At 36.5% G+C, this 24,431-nt stretch overlaps 7 protein-coding genes across 11 annotated transcripts in view; 5 read left to right on the top strand and 2 right to left on the bottom strand.

Annotated features, from left to right (window-relative positions):
• Nucleotides 1-29: 29 nt before the first annotated feature.
• Nucleotides 30-3,356, bottom strand: LOC109543115 (peroxisomal membrane protein 11C). Of its 3 annotated transcripts, none has more exons than XM_048661193.1 (5): nt 2,912-3,355; nt 2,643-2,819; nt 489-670; nt 372-422; nt 30-295 (listed from the first exon to the last, which is right to left on the bottom strand). In XM_048661193.1, the coding sequence occupies exons 1-5, from the start codon at nt 2,981-2,983 to the stop codon at nt 88-90; spliced, it is 690 nt and encodes a 229-aa protein (XP_048517150.1). In that variant the 5' UTR covers nt 2,984-3,355; the 3' UTR covers nt 30-87. The 3 variants fall into 3 exon arrangements, with proteins under 3 accessions (XP_048517150.1, XP_019768220.1, XP_048517151.1); XM_019912661.2 differs by having other exon boundaries at nt 372-431; nt 2,912-3,315; XM_048661194.1 differs by lacking the exon at nt 372-422 and having other exon boundaries at nt 2,912-3,356.
• Nucleotides 3,357-5,295: 1,939 nt separating this feature from the next.
• On the top strand, nt 5,296-6,428 carry LOC109543117 (40S ribosomal protein S14a). Of its 2 annotated transcripts, none has more exons than XM_019912663.2 (3): nt 5,296-5,404; nt 5,715-5,959; nt 6,110-6,428. In XM_019912663.2, exons 2-3 carry the CDS (start codon nt 5,723-5,725, stop codon nt 6,326-6,328), a joined length of 456 nt encoding a protein of 151 aa, XP_019768222.1. In that variant the 5' UTR covers nt 5,296-5,404; nt 5,715-5,722; the 3' UTR covers nt 6,329-6,428. The 2 variants fall into 2 exon arrangements, with proteins under 2 accessions (XP_019768222.1, XP_019768223.1); XM_019912664.2 differs by having other exon boundaries at nt 5,349-5,520.
• A 1,712-nt stretch (nt 6,429-8,140) lies between these two features.
• On the top strand, nt 8,141-10,212 carry LOC109543116 (transmembrane emp24 domain-containing protein eca). Its single transcript, XM_019912662.2, has 3 exons — nt 8,141-8,450; nt 8,769-9,136; nt 9,927-10,212. Exons 1-3 carry the CDS (start codon nt 8,312-8,314, stop codon nt 10,074-10,076), a joined length of 657 nt encoding a protein of 218 aa, XP_019768221.2. The 5' UTR covers nt 8,141-8,311; the 3' UTR covers nt 10,077-10,212.
• Nucleotides 10,213-10,615: 403 nt separating this feature from the next.
• Nucleotides 10,616-12,425, bottom strand: LOC109543114. Of its 2 annotated transcripts, none has more exons than XM_019912659.2 (2): nt 12,169-12,425; nt 10,616-12,108 (listed from the first exon to the last, which is right to left on the bottom strand). In XM_019912659.2, exon 2 carries the CDS (start codon nt 11,837-11,839, stop codon nt 10,640-10,642), a length of 1,200 nt encoding a protein of 399 aa, XP_019768218.2. In that variant the 5' UTR covers nt 11,840-12,108; nt 12,169-12,425; the 3' UTR covers nt 10,616-10,639. The 2 variants fall into 2 exon arrangements, with proteins under 2 accessions (XP_019768218.2, XP_019768219.2); XM_019912660.2 differs by having other exon boundaries at nt 10,616-10,863; nt 10,927-12,354.
• On the top strand, nt 12,416-15,650 carry LOC109543108 (E3 ubiquitin-protein ligase COP1). The gene is made up of 6 exons (XM_019912650.2): nt 12,416-12,791; nt 12,847-12,977; nt 13,217-13,864; nt 13,921-14,074; nt 14,193-14,801; nt 14,880-15,650. Exons 3-6 carry the CDS (start codon nt 13,241-13,243, stop codon nt 15,467-15,469), a joined length of 1,977 nt encoding a protein of 658 aa, XP_019768209.1. The 5' UTR covers nt 12,416-12,791; nt 12,847-12,977; nt 13,217-13,240; the 3' UTR covers nt 15,470-15,650.
• Nucleotides 15,651-16,218: 568 nt separating this feature from the next.
• LOC109543106 (structural maintenance of chromosomes protein 3) lies at nt 16,219-21,755 on the top strand. The gene is made up of 17 exons (XM_019912645.2): nt 16,219-16,534; nt 16,824-16,938; nt 17,003-17,142; nt 17,195-17,353; nt 17,414-17,707; nt 17,778-18,006; nt 18,074-18,530; nt 18,587-18,738; nt 18,990-19,243; nt 19,408-19,558; nt 19,632-19,874; nt 19,948-20,282; nt 20,337-20,471; nt 20,545-20,760; nt 20,817-20,953; nt 21,017-21,225; nt 21,276-21,755. The coding sequence occupies exons 1-17, from the start codon at nt 16,520-16,522 to the stop codon at nt 21,644-21,646; spliced, it is 3,612 nt and encodes a 1,203-aa protein (XP_019768204.1). The 5' UTR covers nt 16,219-16,519; the 3' UTR covers nt 21,647-21,755.
• A 2,252-nt stretch (nt 21,756-24,007) lies between these two features.
• The window catches only part of LOC125502425 (collagen alpha-1(XI) chain-like), a 1,585-nt gene continuing 1,161 nt past the window's right edge, over nt 24,008-24,431 (top strand). Inside the window, exon 1 of the mRNA XM_048660489.1 lies at nt 24,008-24,040. Within this exon, the coding sequence (XP_048516446.1) occupies nt 24,008-24,040 (33 nt within the window). The remainder of the gene's footprint in view (nt 24,041-24,431) is intronic.

Below are 24,431 nucleotides of genomic sequence, written 5' to 3'. Positions count from 1 at the left end.
TTCGCATCAACAGAAAATATAAAACAGTGTCCCTTTTACAATATTTTATTTTATAAATACTTGTCTAGAACCCGATATTATTCGTAATTACGTCAAGCATTTCTTGTAAATAATTAAATACAGTCCAATCAGTGAGGAGCTTGACCCGATCAGACTTATGAAGCGAGAACTCAGTTTTGAAGACCATAAAAATCCTGGTGGTAGAGTGTTAACTGCATGCGTGAAGTCCAGGAGGGACCTACACACGGTCCAGATATGAAACCATTTGAGTAGTCTCAACTTTTCGTCTGATATGCTGAAATAATCCGCCAATTTAAAAAGCTTGCATGATTTTCGCACGATTAAAACAAACGTTAATTCAATTTTCTTACTTTTTAACTTGGCCGAGGCAGCTCTTGTGGCTCTCCATCATGAAAAGAAATCTGACGTTTCTGGATTTAGAAGTTTATTTCCTATTTTAATGTATGGCCCAAAGTATTGCTACTTACTTTAAAATAGATACGTATGAAGTGAACACCCAGCATGCTGAACTGGCAGTGTCCCATTTTGTATTATCAATTCCAGTTAATAGCTTATGCTTGGCAAGCCATGAAAACTTTTCAAGGGAAAGATATATGTGATCTGTAATATTGGACATGACCACCATCACTGCCATATATTTATCTGCTTCCTGAAAGTTAATGTTCAATAACAATAATAAAAAGTTGTAAATTATAACAAAACGGTTTGAAATTAACCGTTCAGATTCATTTAATCAAAGAAAAGTAAAAATAAGAGCACCTGTCAGTTAATCAAACATATTTCATGCTTGAAACATCAGCGTGCTAAAGCCTGCATCAGTTCTGAGCAAGCATGGGTAACAGTATGTTGTAACCGCTCTGGGTGTCACGGTGTTGAAACACCTCGCGTCTCACGATGTATACCAATGAATATTCATTGTCAGACTATGAAGGCTTTCACGGCCAGTCAGATTACATTTAGGAATGTTTTCCGGGCTTTGAAACCGTGGTCTATCGGAATTTCTTCCTGACGTTTCGTCCACAACTGCGGTGGACATTTTCAAAGGCGATGAGGCAGTGGGCGAAGCGATCTCCCTTGCTTTGAGATCATTCTTAGTCGCCTCATCGCCTTTGAAAATGTCTACCGCAGTTGTGGACGAAACGTCAGGAAGAAATTCCGATAGACCACGGCTTCAAAGCCCGGAAAACATTCCTAAATGTAATATTCATTGTATCATTATATTCATGGTATCGTGACGTAATACCATTCGCGAGTTCAAAAGTCCAGACGCCCCCTGGTGGCTAAAATTATAACTAAGTTAACTAGAAATTTTACTCATTGGACAAGTCACATTTGTTGTATTATGTTCTAATGAACTTTTGCAAGCTTTTAAAGAAATAGAAACAGATCGAAGTGTGTAAGTATTGTTTATGTTATAAATGTTATGAACACAGATATGCTTTTTTAGTTACTTATAATACAATGTATAAGTTGTAACTTTGGTACGAATTCAGTGTCAAAGTCGTTCTAATGGTCTATTTTTCTGAGCTCGCCGATGTTGCCACAACCAAAACACGATTTTTTAAATAACGCAAATTTTATTCAAAATTTGCAAACTTATACAAACTCCATACCGTGAAAGCAGCACTTGAATTTTTCTCTTTTTTTTTTTTGCTTCACTTGTATATGCTTGCAACAGTACGCTTTTGAAAAATTACAAACGTCGAAACGTGACAATTTCAAAAATGTCATTAACATCAAATTTAAAATATGAAGTTGATGCGTTTTATTTTTGGCTATTATTATTTATTATAACTTATGAATCGCGTTATGTTTTTCATGCGAGTAAAAAATGTTGTTCACTACTATTGAAATAGACAACCTTACACAAGCTGAGCCCTCTGTTTTAATGCTAAATGAGATAAGATTATCAAAGATTATCAATTAAGATTATTTTGAAACTTATTTCGCGTGACTGTTATAATGTCCAATTTTCAAATCTATCTTAATTATTCGCGAGTTCAAATACCGATGGGGACGCTGCGGAACGTACACATTACTCGCCATTGTTAATAATATACCTAATATAATATAGTACCTTACTAATATCTCAGAATTTACCCTTTGTTTTTACGCCTATAGCATAAAACAATACTTACACACTTCAATTTGTTTCTATCTGTTTAACGGCTTGCAAAAACTGAGTAGAACTAAACAAAACAAATCACAATTATATATAGTTAATGTGGTTATAATTTATTCGCCAGTGGGCGTTGGGACTTTTGAACTGGCGAATAGTTTGCCCATATATCGATCGCGGTGGTTCCCGGTGAGACACCCTGTATATAGTCACAAACGTGGATCTGCGTCGAAAAATTCGGAAATATGAGAAAGTCATTATCAAAAAGAAAACTGGAATATTTTAGACATAAGGGCACATAAGTAATATGAGGACCCAAATACGCGCTACTACCAAACAATGGGAAGAAAAGTAAAAGGAAATAGTTTCTTCTTTAGGCTCTGTTAATACCAGAATTTCGAATCGTGTATCATAAAAAGAATGCAGTGTTAGCATCTATAAGGTGAGCATTTTTTAAATGGGGCAAGGTTTGATGTCTCGTAATACTTCTAAACACACTTACATTCTGTCCGAATTTATAATCTAAAGTGCTTCTTAATACAAGTAGATCGTCCAAGAGCCTTAACGTGGTTCTGGTGGCCGACATTTGTGTACTGAAAGTATTGCATTTCTGTTGGATTTCCGGGTTGGATTGCAGTTCTCCAAATAAACGGGATAGATAGCATAATGTCCTAATAATCTGTAGAAATCCATCGACTTAAATCTGATGTGTAATGGAACATACACTTTTATCAAGTACGTGTTACATAAGTATAATTTCATATAACTTGCCTTATCTCTTCCTTTATAGGTGTCCAATAGTGAACAAGATTCGTTCAAAACTTTCCTGAAATTATTGCTCATTTTGACCAAGAACTGTAGGTTTTAACTAAGGGGAACGGAGCATTTTTATGTAGTACCAAATTTATTTTTTGCACTTTCAGCATAATCAAATCAGACACAAGGCACAAGTACTTTGTCAAAAAGATAAACAAGATAAAATGTGGGATAAAAAATAAATAAGATTGTTAGGCACAGACCAGACAACTTGTGCCACAGAGCACAGAGTAACCTTTGTGATCTGTGACACAGACTCACAGACTACATACTATTCTGTGACTAATCATGACACACTAATGCACAGACTAATCTGTGACTTGTGCTTGTCTGATTTGAGTAGGAAATAAATCCACAGATCACTATTTGTGAATTTTGGCAACAGATCTTGGCTAAGTTTTGGTCATGATGAATGAATGGATAAATAAATACAATGTATTCAATGTATCATGAGTTTTGGTCATGTTTTGGGACCCTCTCTTGCCTCTGCTAGCTAGAGACAGGGATAGTCGGTCACCGGGATAGTCTGGCTTCCACTAGTTTGTAGTTTTGTAGCTTTGAATCACAGACTCTTTGGATGTAGTCTTCGTAAAATCAATTGCGTTGTCGTTATGTTACGCTGCAGCAAAAATATGAAAAAAAGATATATATTATAAATAAATACATATCTTGTGTTTTTTTAAATTTTAATTCTAAACGAATCAAGTGCACTATTCCAAAATGAATTTCACATATTTTTTTTTGCGTTAGACTGGCTCGTATCTTTGGTTTCTTTTAAATTTGGTTCAGCTTAAATTTGTAATTCTAGATAACCATCACATTTTATTTGAATCATCACAAGATAGAAAAAATAAATATTGAACAGTATACAGATTGTACGGGTTAAAAAATTCTTAAAATCTAAGAAACTAACTTTTTTTCTTAAAATCGAAACGAAATTAGGAAAAAAACTCGATCTGACGCCCACAATAAAACAGAAGGGAGAGACTAACCCTTGCCTCTGGAAAAAAGCTTGGACTCTTTGAATATAAAACTAACTTTATACTATATTTATATTTAAAGAACAGAACATCTCTGTGTACCTATTCTTGACAACTAGCACAAAATATCCCCCCTAGGGGGATGTTCTGTGACGACTGTGTGGGCGGGGTTTTATGACAGTCAGCCGAAAAGGTATTCTTGAAAAAAAGTTAAAAAAAGAGAGAGAGTCGCTCCGTTCTATGGTCGCTCCCCAACTCTCCTTGCATGCTGGAACCTGCTGGGTCCCATAGATAAAGACTGTTGCTTGGACCTGTCTGAAACCAAAAATAGACAATTGAAATATTTTAATTTGGCAATTTTCCAGCCAGGGGAAGTATATAGTATTTACGGTAGTATTGTATAGTACCATGTTTTTTAGCAGTACGAGGACTGTTTCACTATGGAGACCACCGCTTCAAACGCGGAATTTTCAAATGGCTTGTACGGTAATACGCGTTTGAGAAGTTGGCCACCCTGATTCCAGCAAACGTCAATTTCATTAAAAGTCTGACACTGCCGCTGATCCAACCAGCGATGCCAGGTCTCTCGATTTTTCGGTAGATCTACCGATTTGTCAAGGAATCTACCGAACTACCGATACAATGCAGCTTTCTACCGAAAAGTAACAAATTGAAGTTTAAAAATTACCGACAATTACTTAAAAGAATATAACACATTTCCATTCATGATCAAAGTACGTTGGTAAAAGTAGACATTTTATTTTAGAACACCTCGTATTTTAGAGTTCGTTTTCAAGTATAAAATAAATCTGGACCGCCATATATCATAAATATGATAATATGTATATCATAAACCATGCCATAAATCGGATGGGCGGCGATATTGTGTTAAAAAAAATTAGTTATGGGTGAAATTAGTGATAGTGGAGGTAAAGGCACCAGTCAACAACCAAAAAAGAAAATTAAATGTTCGCAAAATTATAAAGAAGAATAGAAACATTTGCCAAAGTTTAAAAACTGGATTTCGAAGCGCAGCAAAGGACCACTTGAATGAATGAAGGAATTTGCAAAATGCAAAGCAAGATGTTTTTTTTTAAAGAAATAAAAGTGTTTAGTTCTTGATATTAGTATTAATATTTTATTAGCAGTGTGTATGCTAAAGATTTTGTTTATTTTTTGTGTGTTTATTATTTTATTTTTGTTAACAATGTGCTCTAATGTTTAAAGAAATATAAATATACCCATTGATTCTTATATTTATTTTAGTACTGCTGTAAGTTCATAAAAATTCAGGTTTTGAAAGAGCGCCATTTTATGGAGTCCTTAGCACGGAAAGAAAAATGAGTACCGACTTTTTACGATATCTACCGAAAACTGTCGAGCTTATCTACAGAAATCCGATTTTCGGACCTGGCAACGCTGGATCCGACCTCTTCGTGATAGTTGCATTGACGAAATCATTTTGCAGGTACGAAATTTTCTGAATTTTCATTTATTTGCCGGCAAAATATCTGGTTTTTGACAAAAATACACAAGACAAGCTGTAAAGTAGCCGGTATATATAGAATAAATTTACTTTCTAAGGTATTTAACATTTAGTAGAATAGGATGATGACCGATTCAGTTCTTGTTGACATTTAATGCATTTGAAAATGTTATTTAAAGTTTAGTTGCAAGTAGTTCTGGCAAAGGAATATGTGCTTTGGCGATAATGGAAAGCAATGTGATGATCACCAATTATGACGAGTATGAAGAAATTCACGTTGGTTATGTTTCAGTGTGAATCATGGCCCCTCGTAAAGGAAAAGTTCAAAAGGAAGAAGTACAAGTGTCGTTAGGACCTCAAGTGCGTGAAGGAGAAGACGTGTTCGGAGTAGCTCACATTTTTGCCAGCTTCAACGATACATTTGTACATGTCACAGATCTGAGTGGCAGAGAAACCATATCCAGAGTCACTGGAGGAATGAAAGTAAAAGCTGACCGAGATGAAGCTTCTCCTTACGCTGCTATGCTGGCTGCCCAAGTAAGTTAATTTACCTTAGAGAAACATTTTGGGACTAAAGTACAGGTATTGTATTTTGTTAGATTTTTTAATTCATATTCAACGCATGTTTCTTGAGCAAGGCTTTGGAAAATGCTATTTAATTTAGTTACAAGCTTCGTTTTATTTCAGGATGTGGCAGAGAAATGTAAGGCACTTGGCATCACGGCTCTGCACATTAAGCTGAGAGCCACTGGTGGAAATAAAACAAAAACTCCTGGACCTGGAGCACAAAGCGCCCTCCGTGCCTTAGCGCGGTCTAATATGAAAATCGGTCGAATTGAGGACGTTACTCCAATTCCTTCGGATTCCACTCGTAGGAAGGGTGGTCGACGTGGAAGGCGTCTGTAATTGACCATCCATATACAGTCATAGACGTTCGATGTTATCATCGAACGTCTATGACTTTTGGTAAATAAATTTTAAAGAGCATTAAAGTGTTTCAGTTTTTTATCGGTCTTCTTTTTATTAATGTGATATACATTGGATTCTTCCTCAACCAACTTATAACCCCCGTGTATTGACTTCGGTGATACATGGTTGTCCTGATTTGCTCCTACGGGTCTTACTGTAGACTGATTAATGAGTTCTGTTAGTATAATTGTCGCGCTCACAAAGGGCTATTTGCGCTACAACAGTTCTATTTCCAAAGAAACTGGTTCCGGGGTTTTTCAATGCTTATCAATTTATTTTAAACAGATTTGGTTCGTTACAACTTCCAACTTGTCTTTTTTATTAAATCAAACTGAACTTCTCCAAACTGTCAAGAGTCACCAAACAGAGACTTTTCTACCTGCTCTCTTAATAATAGTTTCCGACAATAATCCTACTACACTTTGAATAACGTTTCTTCGCCAAAATCAGTATTTCGAAATCAACAAACGTATTTTTCAATAAATACTTGTGTTAAAAATTATGAACACTGTTGCTGATTGGTTTTGTACTACACACTATTCAACAATTTTGAATAGTTGCAGATTGAGAGAAAACTGCGAATTTAGTAATACTGTTTTGCTTGGTAACTAGAATATTAAATCAAGTGAAGACAGTATATGTTTACTTCTATAAAATCGTTTCAAGACGCTCCAGTCTATACCAGGAACACTGTGAATTGGCATTAAAATCGCTTACATTTTCTTCCATAGGTGGGAGTTTAATTAAACTCCCATCTACAACAGGGAGATAACACAGCACAAGTAAATTTTTATGCAATAGCTCGTTTTCCCAAACTTATTTCAGTGTGCTAAAGCGACATGTGATTCACAGAACATTCCCCCTTAGAATTGAAACTGTAATGATAAATTTTGAATATACGTTTAGCGCCCCTGACGGTGACGCGCGTGAAGCTCGGTTCGAATATGAGTCATTTATCTAATATTTTATTCCTGATTGCATTCCACATTTTATCAGGACGAAAGCTGCAAGCTTACTTACAGTTACCAACCTAGTAAGTAGAGCTCGGAATTTTTAAAAATCTGATATTCGAATATTCGTTTGGTGGTTTATTCGAATACTCGAATATCTAACGAATATTCGAGTATTTCTATTCGTATTCGTTAGATATTCGAGTGTTCGTTTTCCGTTCGCCGTTTTCCAAGAAGAAAAATCGTTATCTCATATCGAATATTGGAATACTCGAATTATTCGAGTTTAAAGGCGAACTTTTGATAACATTCTATTAAATACATTATCACGAAATCAGTTGCAACAATTTTTTGCGATTTTAACTGTTCTTAAAAATTGTTTGTTCCTATTGTGTATACCACAGTGTATCCCTTCACTCGGACAGATACAACATATCGCCCCATCTAGCGACGCCCCGCGTCTAGAGAGCATATCAACTTAGCCCTATTTAGTTACTATTCTAAGGGGGAATATTTTATGATGTGATTACTATTTTTGAGGAAAAATGATTTCTGTTCATCTGTCAGTTGTTTGAACCAATCAGAACGGTTGATTCAAAGGAAATACGATCTTACCCGATGAGACTGATGACTACCTAATCTAACCGAAGTTAAAATGTTTATTGTGGAACGCATGACAATTTAATCATGATTAAAGTGGATATTAAAAAATGGTTGTGATTAGTTAAGCAAGAATTTAATCACTATTGGTGGAACCGGGCCTAAGTATGGAGGCGCTAGTTTCTGGGGGGGATATTCTGTGGCGATATAACCACAGATTACAGAACCTCTGTAATCTGTGGATATAACCTAGAATGTCAACACGTCATCATTTACAGATTTGGTCAATGCGGTGTTTATCTATGGTCAAATAGTCCTCGAAATTTCGATTAATACACGTACTTGTCCAATATTTTCGAAGTACGTTAAAATGTTGAACACCAAGTGGGGGTTTTCCCTTTTGGGTCTCATTTTAATGCTGGATGGAACCTGGGGCCTATATTTTCATATTGGGGAAACTGAAAGAAAGTGTTTTATTGAGGAGATTCCAGATGAAACAAACGTTATTGGTATGCTTTATCTGTTGTATAATTTCACATATATTCACGTATATACGATAACAAATAGGCACAGAAAAATGTGTTTTTCTATATTTTCAAATCGATTAAACGCAACATGTTAAACGTTTGTATCTAAAGGTAGGAATTATTTTCCATACGTAACTAATTGTTTTGAGACAATCAGCATTATAGTTTCATGAAAGTGCCTATAAAAACACTATGTTACGGCGATACAGTAGAGAAATGCATTTCAATCTTCTTATTAACGAATACTTATAAAGTTATAATATTATGATCATAACACTTTCACTTATTGATTGTTTTTAGTTCACTACAAAGTTCAGTTATATGACCCGAGAACGGGTGGTTTTATGCCTTCATCGACGGGAATTGGAATGCATGTTGATGTGCGCGATCCAGACGACAGTGTAATACTCTCCAGAATATATTCGTCTGAAGGTAAAATATCGTTCACGTCGCATAGTCCAGGTGAGCATGTGATATGCATGAGCTCAAACAGTTCAGCCTGGTTTGGTGGTTCACAACTGAGGGTTCATTTGGACATTCAAATTGGTGAGCATGCAATTAATTATGGGGAAGTTGTTCAGAAGGAAAAGCTTTCCGAATTGCAACTGAGGATCAGACAATTGCTAGACCAGGTCGATCAAATCACCAAGGAACAGAATTATCAAAGAGTAAGTTTGTTATTGGTGCTCTTTCTTATTGCTTCTCGTACTTAGCATAACTATTTCTTTACATTATTTTTGTTGACTGTACAATTATTAGAATTTTGAAATGCCTCGATACCCTGGGCTGGTGCCAATTCTGACGTAGCATCTTAAGAATTAATTTGATTCCATAGAGCAGCTATAGCGTAAAACGTGCTTTTTTACATCGCTTCATATCTCGACAAGTAAATTATTGGTTTAAGAATCCAGAACAAGATATATCCCATGCAAATTTCAATTTTGTAATCGGTATTCTGCATATGCTCTCTATATATGTCTCTATGTTGTTTTTCTAGAATCTGGTTTATTATTTTTACTTTATGTATAGGTATCTAACATTAAAAATAATTCATATACGATAAATTAAACTTAAACAAACTTATGGTTGTCTCAAATTAGGAGGAAACTTTTATCAGGTAGTCATGCAGTATTCAAATGTCATTTGAGGATAGCATTTTTAAATGGTACCTTCCCAACTTTGGCTAGTTTGTTCAAAGATATAAAGTGCCGGCTACAATGTTAGCGGAATTCCGAAGCCGGCACCGGCACAGCAGAAAGGAGTAAAACTATGTGAAGCCGGAGCCGGCCACGGAAGCACTTTCAAAATGTTTTTGGTCACCAACTAACCAACGGTAATGGTATACATATTGATATCAACAATGTCATAGAAATGTAGGCTAACAATTGTTTTTTTTATATTTTTTTAAATTTTATTATGGTTAATTTTTTAATAAATACCCTTTATGTTATTTGACAGTTTCGTGAAGACCGATTCCGTCAGACTAGTGAGAGCACTAATTCGCGAGTTTTATGGTGGTCAGTCACTCAAACTGCGGTACTTATTACAATGGGAGCATGGCAGATGCGTCACCTAAGGAAGTTTTTTGAGGCCAAGAAGCTCGTTTAAGTTTTTTTATAGTTTGCTAAAAACGGAAGGAAATTTAGCTTATTATGTTGTCAAATATGAACATGAAATTTTTTTAAATTCCTAATCGTGTACAAAATCTAATATTTATAACTATATTAAACCAATTTGTTTGCAATGTAATTATTATTCCGACTGGAAAATTAGGTAGGTATATGCTATAGTACATTCTTGGTTACCATTTTAGAGAGGCTGTAGTGGCCTATATTGCTGCAAAAAGGCGATATTTGTGAATATTACTTTACACTTTACGTGGTATATAAGCGTTATTGACCATGTATTTTTTTGAATATCAAAAAATCTGACCCAAGCATTGTATCTTCCGTAATTATGCTCCGTTAATCGATTTGTTGTTTGTATAGAATAACCGAAAGTGCATTTAGCAAAGTAAATAACTGGATTAACTTGTATCTAGATTATGTGCTCCACGAAGCAATGCTGGGAGCAACAACTAGTGTAATAACAAATTCAATTGGTTAGAGTTAGATACATAGGTATACAAAGCTAAAACACAGACAAAATATTTTTGACTGGCTAAAATATATTTATTCACAGATTGTGCACTCTGCAAAACAACTTTCTATTGCGTCTGATCCAACATTTAGTGTGTTTATCACTCTCTCGTGTAATTTTTGGACTAAATTTGTTGCCCTCTCTTCAGGGCAACAAAAACACACCTTCTTCTCTGAGTGATTGTCTGCTATAGCATTAGAACATGTGCAATTTTGCTTTGCTGCAAATGTTAAGTTGTTTACAGACGTTCCCAAGTCTATAGAATTCCGGGAAAAAGTATAAATATATTTCGAGCAAATTGGGCACAAGTTATATTTACTTTTAAAGCAGCACTGACAAGGGCGTATATTTTCGCTTTGCTTTTGATTGTTTCTGTTGAGGCGTTGGATAAAACTGTTCACTGCGGTTTCTTGACATTCTTGACTGAAGAAAGCACTGTTGTGCGAACAGTAGCACGAAGAACATTTGTCAATTACTTTCGGTTTCATCTTTTGAACGAAATTCGTAGCATTTTTTCTTTCCACTACATTTTCATGTCCTACGTTATTAGGATTAATTCGCAATATAAGATTGTCATCAGGTTTTCTATACATAAAAATCGGCCGTTTGTCTGTTTTGACTTTGGGGCACCTCTGTTGCTCCTTGCTATAAGCAATTGTATGACACACTTTTTTTGGGTAAACTTTTTTCTTTTCACGGCGAAAATCTAAAGGAATGTTGCATTTTTTCGTATTTATGTGCACAGCAGGATTTTCTTTTTTGAAGACTTCAAACTTCGTTTCGATTGAAGTCTGTGTGCGTAGTTCTAATTTGGGGAATATTGTACCTGGAAACAGCTTGGTGGGCTCCATAAGTACATCTACATTGGCCGTCTTTTTGTTGATACTTGTAATATTGCTTGGATGTAGCAGATCAACCAGAGTGGAGCAAAAATTTGCTAGAATAACCCCTTCATCACAATTTTTCCATTGGATCAACTCTGCATTGAAAAATTCCTTGGCGAAGCTTCGTTGTAGCGCAGCCGGACAGCGCTTGTTTAGATATCTTTTGTAAAATTTAAATTTTTCGTTGAAAAGAATTGGGAAATTAGGGTGATGTGCATCGGTTTGAATCACGGAGTCCATCATGTAAATTTGCAAAGATATTTTTCCATTGGAACACAGCCAAACGCCTGGACAAGTGACTTTTCCAACAGCTAATTCCACGGACACCAACCGGCTTGTAACAGACATTTTAACACAAATTTTCGGCTAAACCGCTGTTAGTGCATTACCTATGGAAAAATGGTTTGGACTCAACCAAAGATCAATGATTGACCTAATTAACACTCAGGCTATAACATGTTAAGGAGCAATCCGTGCCTTGACAACGGCAAACTTTATGGTAAACAAATAGGTAGTAATCAATAAATATGTTTTCCCAGCACTGTGACTGCTATCTCGTCTCATAAAGATATTCTCTATGATTATTACCATTGCCAATCGGTTATTATAGAAAATCACTGAAACAAATACTATACATATATACTCCGTCCACTATTACTCTACTACTAATCACTGACCATCCCTCCTATTTCTAGGGGGCTTTATCTATGCTGGGGGGATATTCTGTGTGATAGATGAACACAGAAGACACATCCCTGTGCCACGAACACATATCGGAGAGCTTATAACCGAGACTCTCATAGATAAAGACTCTGTGATCATAGAATATGAGGGACGTTCTGTGTCTGTGATCTTATGTAGAGACTCTCCGTAAAAATACAACAACGATCGAAACTCTCCCTTTCAAGAATACTGGCAACACTGCTTAAATGTCAAAATGGTCTTATTAATCGAATGGAAGGATGCTGTCTTGATGACATAGTTTTTGTGTATAGTTATCGCCATTTGAGAGTAGATAATAGATATAAAAGTAATCGTATTCATTTATTCCTTAGTGTGCGTACTTGTAAGTAATTTAGGTCAGTTTGAAAAAAATGTGAAATTAAAGCGAAATGTATTCAGCAATACATGTGCTACAATTGCCAAATATCCAACTTATTGGAATTAGGACTTTTTTGGCAGTTTATTTTAGAAGCGTCTATTTAACTAGCAAGGAATGGATAAATATAACTTTAAAAGCATTGTGTTATATTTCAACTTTTTACATCAATTCGGGAGGCTTTTAAACAAATATAACCAGGTAAAAAAAATAATTAACATTTTTAAAATTTCAACGAAAAATATTTCGATTTTAGATAGGTACAGTTTTATGTTATGTATGCTGCTTCAGAGATTGGGGCCCTAGATCATATTCAACCGTTAATGCTATCTAATTATAATGTGCAATCAAACTAGTGAATACCCTACATTTTGAAGAATCTGAATTGTAAGTTGTAATTTTTAAGTATTTCTATTATGATTATATCACGCCAGCATGTAACATAAGAAGTGCTGCTATACTTGATCAGTAATTTATTTCAATGCATATATGAAATTGTCAAGCATATTACAGAAAAAAATGATATGTACAAGTATTAAGTTCTGGCATAAATCCATCTTATCGAACGAGTTAGTATCTCCTCCAGTTATCGGCTGCTATCATACAGAAGCATCACTTTCAAATAGGTTGTGAGCTGAAAGCTGCACACAATGGCATCAGCTCGTGATGGACGCAGCAGCTCGGCTTCATCTCAAAGTGGCAGCAATATTCCATCTCACCGAGGATCTATTCGCACTCCTAAACGACCACGTCCTCAGAATGCGGTATATGAAGACAGAAGTGTCGATTTTTCTTGCCCTATTTGCTTCAATTTAATCGAAGAGGCTCATATTACCAAGTGCGGCCATACGTACTGCTATGACTGTCTCAGAAAAACTCTGGAGACTGTAAAAGTGTGTCCAAAATGCGGCAAAGCCATAACGACGAACGATGTATTTCCAAATTTCCTACTAAACGATCTGATTAAGAAGCATAAGGCGCGAACTAATGGCTACGAAGCCTTTGGAATGAATCGCGACAGTTCAGGAGAATTAAGTTCTGGAACCGACGGTTTGCGTGAATTTGTAGCGACCGAGTCACACAATTTAACTCTGCCAGACGTTAATGTCATGCTCGAGATTCTCACACAACGAAAGCAGCTGTTAGAGGCCCAATCCCATGCTTCACAAAATCGACTTTTGTTGGAATTTCTCAAACATTTACTTAAACAGAAAAAGGAGAAACAATCGCAGATAATCAAGGAAATATCAGTCATCGAACGGGATGTTGAAGAGGTATGTTATTTTACCCGAAATAACAAGCATCCGTTTTAGTTACTGGTATTCTTCAGGTCGCCAATAAACTTAAGGAGGTTCACAGCAAATGTCCTACGCTTGAAGATGTAGAAAGAACCACGGCTGGGGCTTCTGAATCTGATGCGTCCACAGTAAATGCAATGAAAAAAGAAATGATTGAAATTATCGACAATATTGGTTCATCTACTGGTTAGTGCAGTATCAATTTATTTGCCTGGACTGGTTTTTTATCAGGTTTTTCTTGTTAATGTTCCTTTGAAACCGTACATTTTATAAGTACTTTTTTATGAGAGAGTACGATTTTTAGGTAGAAGAGAAGAAACCCCATTGTGTGAAACTCCATCGCGCCAATCCGCGTCTTTAGCTGTACGACGCAGGCGAATGCATGCTTACTTTGATGATTTTGTAGACTGCTACTTCTCATCGAAATCCAAAGACTTGATTTTCGGTAAAGATCCACTGGACAAGGTGAAGTCCAGTAGCGTTTTGGACGAATTCCGAGAAAGTCTGATCAAATTTTCAGCCTACAACACAATGCGTGTTCTCACTTCTCTCAATTACTCGAACGATTTATTTAACAATTCTACAATCGTTTCTAGCATCGAATTTGACAAAGATAACGAATTCTTTGCCATCGCCGGTGTTACAAAACGCATTAAAGTGTTTGATTACGGTGCAGTAATGAAAGATGTGGTAAGCATTCATTATCCCTGCCTGGAGATGACTTCTCGGTCGAAGATTTCGTGTATCAGTTGGCATAATTATCACAAAAGCACATTGGCATCAAGTGACTATGAGGGAACCGTTACGATTTGGGATGCGTCGTCGGGTCAGAGAACTAAAACGTACCAGGAACACGAAAAGCGGTGCTGGAGTGTAGATTTCAATTGTGTGGACACACGGCTTGTTGCATCAGGTAAACAGAAAATACGAAACCAGTTATTTTTACTTGTTGGTTCTGAATGTTCATTTATGATCATTGTTTGTATTCTAGGATCTGACGACGCGAGAGTAAAATTATACTCGTTGAATGAAGAGCATTCTGTCGCAACACTTGAAGCTAAAGCCAATGTGTGTTGCGTAAAATTTAACCCAAAAAGTTCGTCTCAATTGGCGTTTGGAAGTGCGGATCATTGCGTTCACTATTACGACCTGCGGAACATGAAAGAAGCAGTACACATCTTTAAGGGCCACAAGAAAGCTGTCAGCTATGTAAAGTTTCTGAATGGCGAGCATATTGTCTCCGCATCCACCGACTCGCAGTTGAAGCTGTGGAACGTAGAGACTCCGCATTGTCTTCGATCTTTTGTGGGACATGTAAACGAGAAAAACTTTGTTGGTCTTGCGACCGATGGTGACTTTATCGCTTGTGGTTCTGAGAACAATTCATTGTATGTTTATTACAAAGGGTTGACCAAAAAACTGTTTCAGCACAAATTTGAAACCGTCGAGGGCGTATTGGATCCCGAAAGACGCGAAGATGATTCGAATGAGTTTGTTTCGGCTGTGTGCTGGAAACAGCAGTCCAATGTGCTACTGGCAGCAAACAGTAGAGGTGTCATTAATATTTTAGAATTGGTGTAACTGTGATTAGTTATTGTTTGGGCACCGTTGCTTTCTGCATTGCCAGATGTGAACGCTGGATTATGTATATATTATCTATATATGCTTCATGGTAATAATACCTGTATATTTGAAAGTGTCATAATAGTGTAAAGTTATGCTATTATGTGATTGGTAACCTAATTAAATTTAGTTGATATAATTTTTATTTTTGCATTATTTTCATTATTTCGCCTAATATTGCACTGGTTTCTTTTCATTATCAACATCGGTTTTTACAGTTAGAATAATATCTGTGCTTCCCATACTATCTATTGTGATTGACAAATTAGATTGCGAGACGTATGAATCTTTGAAAATGATAAATGCAATTTACAGTTGAGTTAATTATTATTTGTCTATGGCACGAGCCTGCGTTGAAATTTTGAAATATTTTCGAATATTTAGGAGACACAAACTAACAGTGATTATTAAAGCTTGCAATTCAATAAAATAATAGCAATAGATTATTTTATTGCAGACGTGGGATTAATTGGCAACGTTGTATTTAAAGAATGACACGCAGTCGCAAACCTCTTCTTTTAAATTGCCCGCCCGCCATATATTGACATATCTGAAAGCGCATTTTAGCGAACCTGACTCCTTGTTTAAATGACATCAAAAAATATCCCCCAAAATATCATAAAGGGGGTATGTTCTGTGAATGACATGCGCAAGTTAGTTTGAGGTTCCGTTAATCAAAACAAACTTCTATTTACCAAAACGGAAAAGTATCCGAACTATAAAAGAGTTTTGAATTATGTATCACTGTAGTTTTGATATAAACAACAATCTCAAAAGCACGTTTTTTTTTTCATAGATGAAGACAGAGTCATAAAGATAGATAAAGACAGAATCTGAATCATACAAGTTTGGGGGGTTAGTCAGAAACAAAGAGTCAGGTTGGCTAAAATGCGCTAGTGACATACGAGGTAGTATCTGGTAGGATCAGACAGGACGGATTATTTACCGTTGTTAAAATACTGTTTTTTGGAAAACGGATGACTAGAATTGGTTTTTGCTCATTTTGAAATGTATATAAAACAGGCAAGTTTGTTTCCTCTTGTACTATCAATATAGGGTTCAGGTAAACTTACAGTTTTCAAAGGCAGGCAGTAAATATTGAAGGTTTTGATAACACATTAGCCATTATTTATTTTGGATTTGCTTTCATCAAGCTGCACAAAGGCTCAGTCCATAAAATTAATACGGATAACAACGTAAATCTGAAAATAAGTGCTGTTTGCTTTTCTTAAATTGGGTTTGCCGTTGCCAAATGAAGCAAACCAGCTTCAACTGCAATTCTTTAAATTGTTATTTGCAACATTTTCCATAGGTCATTATACAAGGCTTTAAAAGCTATCGGGATCAAACTGTGGTAGAACCTTTCGACAAAAGACACAACGTGGTTGTGGGAAGAAATGGATCGGGAAAAAGTAACTTTTTCTATGGTAAGAAACATTACTTTTGAGTTGTTATCCATGCTGTTCGTAATACTGGTATTTACATGTTTAGCTATTCAGTTCGTTCTTAGTGATGAATATTCCCATTTAAAACCTGAGCAAAGACAATCTTTACTGCATGAAGGCACTGGACCTAGAATTGTTACCGCATATGTGGAGATTATTTTCGACAACTCAGATTCCCGTCTTCCGGTAAAGCTTTCCTGTGAATTGTTTCGATATCAGGCCACAATCTGTTTTTTAGATCGAACACGAGGAGATTTTCTTGCGTCGTGTCATTGGTGCGAAAAAGGACCAATACTTTTTGAACAAAAAAATTGTCCCAAGAAGTGAAGTGATGAATCTTTTAGAATCGGCCGGCTTTTCAAGTTCTAACCCTTACTACATCGTCAAGCAAGGAAAAGTATTAGTTGCTCGCAACGAATTAAAGAATAATATTTAATCGAAAATTATCGTCTTATAGATCCTGCAAATGGCTACTGCTCCTGATACGCACCGTCTCAAATTGCTACGAGAAGTAGCCGGAACCAGAGTATATGACGAACGAAAAGCAGAATCAGTAGGTTTGTTTAAGGAGACCGAAGGAAAAATTGAAAAAATTCGAGAATTTTTGACTACAATTGAAGAAAAATTGTCCACTTTGGAGGAGGAAAAAGAAGAGTTGAAACAATACCAACATCACGACAAAATTAGACGAGCACTTGAGTATATTATTCATGAAGTTGAACTGAATGACAACAAGAAGAAGTTAGCTGATGTGTGTATGCACTATAAGATGTGTATTGTGTTCGTTTCATTTATACTAAACGTGTTTTTGAATATTTTAGTTAGAGAAGCATCGTGATCAGTCCGGATCGGAACAGAAAAAATTGGCAGGCGATTTAAAAGTAGCGCAGGACAAGATAAAAGCCTTTTCCAAAAAAATTAAGGAAATGAAAAAAGAGCTGGCAACGTTTAAGGAGGAACGTGATATTCTTAGTAACGATCATCAGCATTTGATCAAGGAAAAGACTAAATTAGATTTTAATATCAAAGACTTATCCGAAGAACTACAAGGTAATATGTTCTGTTGAATTATTAATTGAAATACCAAGTTTAAATAAAACGTACAATTTATTTTCAGGCGACAACAAGTCAAAGGAAAGAGCCGAAAACGAATTAGCCCGTCTCACCCAAACAATCAAAGAGAAGGAAGCCGAATTGGAAAAAATTAAACCCCTGTATGAGGAGCGGAAAGCTCGCGAAGAGGAATGTACTAGGGAATTGGCCTTAAAAGAGCAAAAACGCAAAGAACTATATGCCAAACAGGGCAGGGGTAGCCATTTTAAGTCTAAGGAGGATCGCGATAAATGGATTCAAGGCGAGTTGAAGTCTCTCAACAAACAAATAAAAGACAAAAAGGATCACAAAGATAAATTGGAAGCCGATTTGAAGAGGGATGCGTTAAAGACGGTCGAACTTCAAAAGAAGATTGAAGAGCAATCACAAGAGTTGGAACGTCAAAAAAATTACATAGATGACTACAATAAACAATGTTACGAGCTGAAAAAAAATAAAGATCAGTTTCAGGCCACAAGAAAGTATTGTTATGTCGAATGTCATTTTTTAGGATTTACTTAGTTTTATGTGTTTCTAGTGAGCTGTGGCGCAAAGAAAATAATGTGCAAACCAACCTATCGTCGCTCAAAGACGATCTCGCCAAAGCAGATCAGCAATTACGGTCTATGGTTGGAAAGCCAATTTTAAACGGCAGAGATAGTATCAGAAAAGTACTAGATACTTTTATTGGTAAGTTCTGGAAACGTTGGAAACGCATTTTCAAATATTGTGATTTGAATAAGGATATTTAGCAAATTTTAAACTTGCTGCGCGAAAAGCTAATTGTGAAGTTTGATTTTACCTACAATCAGTATTTTCCAATCGGTTGCAATGTACCTTATTCTCAAATGGTCAAACCGAAAAATGTATTTATATTTCTCTACAGTGAGATTAATGAGAGATATCTACATGATCATCAATAATGTTTTGTGGCATTTTAGCGCGAGGTGGTAAAGACTTGGAAATCGTTCAAGGTTATTATGGTCCAGTGATTGAAAATTTTGAATGCGAAAAGAGTATTTACATAGCCGTTGAAGTAACCGCTGGGAACAGATTGTTTCATCACGTCGTGGAGAACGATAAAATCGGAACTAGAATCCTGATGGAGATGAATAAACAGGCATTGCCCGGTGAAGTAACATTCATGCCTCTTAATAGGCTGAATGTAAGAGAACAGGATTATCCCAATGATGCAGTAAGTAAGATCGTATAGAAGTATACACTCTGCTTGTAAGTATGTATAGGTGGTAGGTCATTCTGTGTAAATTTGACCTGCAAGTTGTAGTTTTAACAAAAAGTATTAAGTATACATATATTTTTATCTTATCACAATAATAATGGTTACACACGCTTTGTTAGGACGCAATTGCAATGGTTTCAAAGTTGCTTTACAAAAAAAAATACGACCAGGCGATGAGGTATCTGTTCGGAAAGACACTAATTTGCAGGCATTTGGATGCAGCCACAAAACTTGCAAGAAGCACAGGACTTGACTGTGTTACTCTCGATGGTACGATTTAAAAGATTTGATATCTATGACAGCTAGACTTGACTACAAATTCATTTTATTTCTGACACATTAGGAGACCAAGTCTCATCTAAAGGCTCACTAACCGGTGGCTACTTCAACACCTCACGATCGCGGTTAGAAATGCAAAAAAATCGAGGAGAAACAATTGCACAAATACAGCAGTGCGAAAAGGAACTGAAAACACTACGTACTGAACTGGGCAAAACTGAAACCACCATAAACACAATTGTCACTGATATGCAGAAAATCGAAACCAAGAACAGCAAAGCTAAAGTGATCTACGATAAAGTGAAAGGTATGAACCCGGGTTAATATTGCATGAGTAACGGGCAAAATTGTGTAGCGTTTAAAAATCATCGAGTTTTTAGTGGACCTACGATTAATGAAAGAAGAACTTTCCAACATCGAGAAGTTTCGTGTGCCCAAAGAACGATCCCTCGCACAATGTAAATCGAGTTTGGAGGCAATGCAAACCACCAAAGAGAATTTGGAGTCTGAGTTGCATCAGGAACTATTATCGTCTCTGTCGGTCGCCGATCAGCAACAGGTCGACACATTAAATGACGACATTCAAAGACTACAAAAAGAGAACAAAGAGGCTTTCAGTACAAGAATGAAATTGGAGGCGGAAAAGAACAAACTGGAAAATTTGCTGACGAATAATCTGATTCGGAGGAAAGATGAAGTCTTACATGCTTTACAGGTAAAGAAGTGTTAAACCCATAGGTTTCTTAAAATTGAGGCAATGTTCTTTTAGGAAATTTCATTAGAAGACAGAAAACGTCAGTTGATAAATTGCAAAAGTGAACTGGAGGAAATTGACAAAAAAATTGAGAAGGTCAATAAGGAATTGAATTCAATCGAAATAAAAATTAAGGACATGTCGAAAAAGGTAGGATGCAGCATTGCGTAATCTCGAAATTTTTGGTCTACGTATTGGCATAACATTAAGCATTTAACTGCAGTTGAAACAAGAACAAATTGAACTTGAAGAATGCAAAAGGAAAGAGAAGGACGCCCAAGACAGAATCGACGAGGATGCAAAGCACTTGGAGAAATTCGCTTCAAAGCAAAACCTTTTGGAAGCAAAAATTCAAGAAAGTGTCGAGAAAATTAATCAGTTGGGTGCATTACCGACCCAAGATTTATACAAGAGTTTTGCCAAAATGTCGTATAAAGCGGTAGAAATGTTAATAAAAAATGCACAATTCGATAGTATTTATTCCGCTATTTACAGCTCTTTAAAGAATTGGAAAAGACAAATACCCAGCTGAAGAAGTTCTGCCATGTGAATAAAAAAGCGCTAGATCAGTTTATGAGTTTTTCCGATCAAAAAGAGAAGCTCCAAAAAAGAATGGAGGAACTAGTTAGAGGGTACGTATACCTATCCCAATGTATAAAAAATATAGTATGAAAAAAGGAATCAATTTCTTGCAGAGGCGCTAGAATACAAGAACTGATTGAAGTTTTGGAGCAAAGGAAAGTCGAAGCCATCCAGTTTACATTTAAACAAGTTGCCAGATATTTTTCAGAAGTTTTTAAGAAACTGGTTCCAGCTGGTAAGGCTAAATTGGTGCTTCGTACTGCCGACAGTGAGGAAGGCAGAGATATTACTCCAGAGGACACCAATTCTGACATCTTTCAAGGTACAGATAATTGTTGATTTTTTCAATTTCCTAAGCGATGGTCTGTTTAGGTATTGGTGTAAGAATCTCGTTTACGGATGCTGACGTTGAAATGAAAGAAATGAATCAATTGTCTGGTGGACAAAAATCATTGGTAGCTTTGGGATTGATTTTTGCCATTCAAAAATGTGATCCCGCGCCATTCTACTTGTTTGACGAAATCGATCAAGCATTAGATGCCCAGCACAGAAAAGCAGTAGCCAATATGATCCATGAACTCTCCAAAGATGCACAGTTTATTACTACGACGTTCCGACCGGAGCTATTGGAGCATGCTCACAAATTCTATGGAGTCAAATTCCGAAACAAAGTTAGTCACGTAGAGTGTGTGACTAGAGACGTAGCACGCGATTTTGTAGAAGATGATACAACCCATGGTTAAATTTATATAAGTTAGAAAAACCATTTATTGCTATAGACACAACTTGTTTTTAATTGCAACTCAGTTGTATTTTATGAATATCTGAATAAATATCTATTTAGTTCTTGAATCTGTTGTGTTTTGAGATTAAGCACATAGCTGGTACATAAATCGGTCATTCCCTGAAATGACTAGGCACTAATGTAACTGCTATATCGTTACTCCATTTGACTAACAATTCTAGTCATTCGATGATATTATCGGCGCTTGGCTACACTGCTTGCCTAAATTATATCAGAATTACCAAAAATATTTTTGAAGTGATAACTTTTTATAGAACGGTAAACAGATTTTTCTCGGTAACGGCGCCTCCCACTCTTTTCCACCATATCAATTATTGAGTGTGATATTATTGTGTTCGGTGCAGTTTATTTTACAAATCTGCTAACTCATGTACTAAATGCCTATTCGAGTTTCGCCTTCTTTTAAATTTTCAATTAAAGAACACACACAATTATACACACTAAAGCAGTTTAAGTGCAAAAAAATGCGGATCGTCCACAAATTTGCAGAAAGATATATTACAAACTTTTGAAAATCATCTTCAAACGACCGGGTATTTATTATTGCTAATGAGATTGTCCATTGTCGTGTAGTGTTAAATATTGTACCGTGGATGGCCGGGTATTAAACTCTTTTTTCGGCTTCCACATTTTATTCAACAAGGTATAACTTAACTAACTCGCTGCCGTCACTTCACTGACTCCCCTGTGGTTCTCGTCGCCGCTTATATAGTTTTCTCCAGGTAACCCGGACGAAATTTCCCGTTTGTCAGTGTCATATTTGACAGTAAATGGGGCGCAAAGGGGGCTCCCATTTACTGAAATGCCATGAATTTCGATCCCCCTAGTCCAACGTGAGTACCCCACGCCATTTCCCTTACACTGCCCCCCATCTAAACCCCGATCGCCCCGATTAGGTAATTCCTGGATCATGGTTATATCTGGCCAAACGGTGAATGTGGGGGGCTTTTTGCTGATGTTCATTTGGCGCACCACGTTGTCCATCCATTGCATCAGCGTCCTCACCAGGTCGAAGAACTTGAACAGATCGCCAGTATCGGCCAATTTTCCTCTGCGCTGCTCGCAAATCATTTGCAAACTGGCCCACGCAGATACCACTTCTTGTTCTCTATTTGTGATCTCTTTGATGATTCCTCTTGGGTCTGTTGCACTTGGTTCTGAAGCGTCTGCAGGTCTTGCTTGAAAAAAAGTTTTCGAAATAGAAAACACCACAATTTGAGTAGTATTGCAAAATGTTTATTCATTCCCGTCAGCCCAAATCGGGAGATAAAAATAGTCAGAATCGTAAATTTACAGTAAAAATTGCAATTCTGGCCGAAAGCGGCACTTAAAAAAAAAAGTGTTCTAAATAGGCAACACCACAATATGAGTAGTATTAAAGATTTTTCTTCATTCTCGTAGGCATAAGCTATAATTTGAGCTATTGATAAGCTTTACTTTTTTCAATTTTTTTAGTTATCGTGAGGCACGCCAGAGCGAAAATAAAATGTCTAAAAATCGCCTAAATGGCAATGTGACCAAACAAGGCATTTCCCGGAAATACGTGTCAAACAAAAGGTGTGGGGAATGAGAAAAGCTAGAATTTCATAGCACCGCTAAAATTTTCACTACATTAATAGCCAAATGAGGGCCTTATAAAAATTCAAGTTTCTCAAAGTACCTCGAGTGATACATCATTTTCATCGGAAAGAGACAAAGAATGCAATGAACCAATAAAAAGACACGGGGGCCTTTCCAGTTCCCACATAATCAACATTTTCTGTCTATTTTGAACGGTTTTAGAGCGGTCGCAATCTTCAACGGACGATATCTTCCTTATTTTCGACCCACAACTTGCATGTTCGCCATTGGGCAACTTCTTAGGTCGGAAACATGCCAATAAGGGCAAAAAACGCGATTGCAAAATTTTGATTTTTCTTCTTCTTGATTCTTCGCTTCCGTTCAATTAAAATCATGTAGAATTTGGGGCATTTTGGAAAAGTTGATAATTTTTAAAATAAAATCGGCATCTACTCCTTATGAAATTTTCAATCAAAAATCGAAATTTTACATTCACGTTTTTTGTTCATTATTAAATTGAAATAACTTATGATGCATTACTAAAACAAATAGAAAGTAGCATTATTTGCTTAAGTCTTTTTTAAGTATTCCAATTTTAACTTTTCCTACTGAAACTCGAACATGATTTTGTCCTGCTCTCTTTTGGCTAAAATGTTTTGAAGTTCCTCTTCATAACATAGCATTGATAAGAAGCTGTTGTTACGGCTTTATGGACCTGCAAACACACTTTTGGAAAAACATGGGGAATTTCACCGAAGATGGTGTACTGGACGTACGTCACCATTGTGAAACCCATAATCACATATTCCACCGTCATATGGTGGCATAGAACCAAAATCACCACATATCGACAGTCCCTGAACAAAGTTCAGAGGCTGAGGCCGAGGCCCTAAGAAGCGCTTACCGTATGGGTGACGATGTCCTCAGGACAGCGACGAATTTGGGACACAGAAAATTGAAGACAGTCGAACCCATGGGATGAAAAGCTGATCGAATCAAAACTCTAAGCATCTCGGTACCTTTTAGGGCACAGGCGCTGGTATAGTCGACAACCGGTATAGTCGTAAACCTGGGTACAACTACGACAGCTTTCCAAGCAAACATCCTAGCAATAACAAATTGCGCCCGGAAAATGAAGGAAAGAGCCTACACACGTAAGCACA

The sequence above is a fragment of the Dendroctonus ponderosae genome, unplaced genomic scaffold (genome assembly GCF_020466585.1).
Source record: "Dendroctonus ponderosae isolate FM_Combo_2020 unplaced genomic scaffold, Dpon_F_20191213v2 Dpon_F_20191213_1, whole genome shotgun sequence".
Lineage (NCBI taxonomy): Eukaryota > Metazoa > Arthropoda > Insecta > Coleoptera > Curculionidae > Dendroctonus > Dendroctonus ponderosae.
Note: the sequence above shows the minus strand (reverse complement) of the source record. Positions and strands in the feature narration are given on the sequence as shown.

What these genes read in the sequence shown, in the direction of transcription:
- LOC109543115 (XM_019912661.2), bottom strand. Translation starts at nt 2,983, where the DNA reads ATGAGCAATAATTTCAGGAAAGTTTTGAACGAATCTTGTTCACTATTG. An exon ending in CCTATAAAGGAAGAGATAAG is followed by an intron (nt 2,820 to 2,911) that starts GCAAGTTATATG and finishes GGATTTCTACAG; the next exon opens with ATTATTAGGACATTATGCTA. An exon ending in ATTATAAATTCGGACAGAAT is followed by an intron (nt 671 to 2,642) that starts GTAAGTGTGTTT and finishes ATTAACTTTCAG; the next exon opens with GAAGCAGATAAATATATGGC.
- LOC109543117 (XM_019912663.2), top strand. Translation starts at nt 5,723, where the DNA reads ATGGCCCCTCGTAAAGGAAAAGTTCAAAAGGAAGAAGTACAAGTGTCG. An exon ending in CTGCTATGCTGGCTGCCCAA is followed by an intron (nt 5,960 to 6,109) that starts GTAAGTTAATTT and finishes GTTTTATTTCAG; the next exon opens with GATGTGGCAGAGAAATGTAA.
- LOC109543116 (XM_019912662.2), top strand. Translation starts at nt 8,312, where the DNA reads ATGTTGAACACCAAGTGGGGGTTTTCCCTTTTGGGTCTCATTTTAATG. An exon ending in AGATGAAACAAACGTTATTG is followed by an intron (nt 8,451 to 8,768) that starts GTATGCTTTATC and finishes GATTGTTTTTAG; the next exon opens with TTCACTACAAAGTTCAGTTA. An exon ending in AGGAACAGAATTATCAAAGA is followed by an intron (nt 9,137 to 9,926) that starts GTAAGTTTGTTA and finishes GTTATTTGACAG; the next exon opens with TTTCGTGAAGACCGATTCCG.
- LOC109543114 (XM_019912659.2), bottom strand. Translation starts at nt 11,839, where the DNA reads ATGTCTGTTACAAGCCGGTTGGTGTCCGTGGAATTAGCTGTTGGAAAA.
- LOC109543108 (XM_019912650.2), top strand. Translation starts at nt 13,241, where the DNA reads ATGGCATCAGCTCGTGATGGACGCAGCAGCTCGGCTTCATCTCAAAGT. An exon ending in TCGAACGGGATGTTGAAGAG is followed by an intron (nt 13,865 to 13,920) that starts GTATGTTATTTT and finishes GGTATTCTTCAG; the next exon opens with GTCGCCAATAAACTTAAGGA. An exon ending in CAATATTGGTTCATCTACTG is followed by an intron (nt 14,075 to 14,192) that starts GTTAGTGCAGTA and finishes TACGATTTTTAG; the next exon opens with GTAGAAGAGAAGAAACCCCA.
- LOC109543106 (XM_019912645.2), top strand. An exon ending in AGTACTAGATACTTTTATTG is followed by an intron (nt 18,739 to 18,989) that starts GTAAGTTCTGGA and finishes GTGGCATTTTAG; the next exon opens with CGCGAGGTGGTAAAGACTTG. An exon ending in TTAAGGACATGTCGAAAAAG is followed by an intron (nt 20,472 to 20,544) that starts GTAGGATGCAGC and finishes ATTTAACTGCAG; the next exon opens with TTGAAACAAGAACAAATTGA.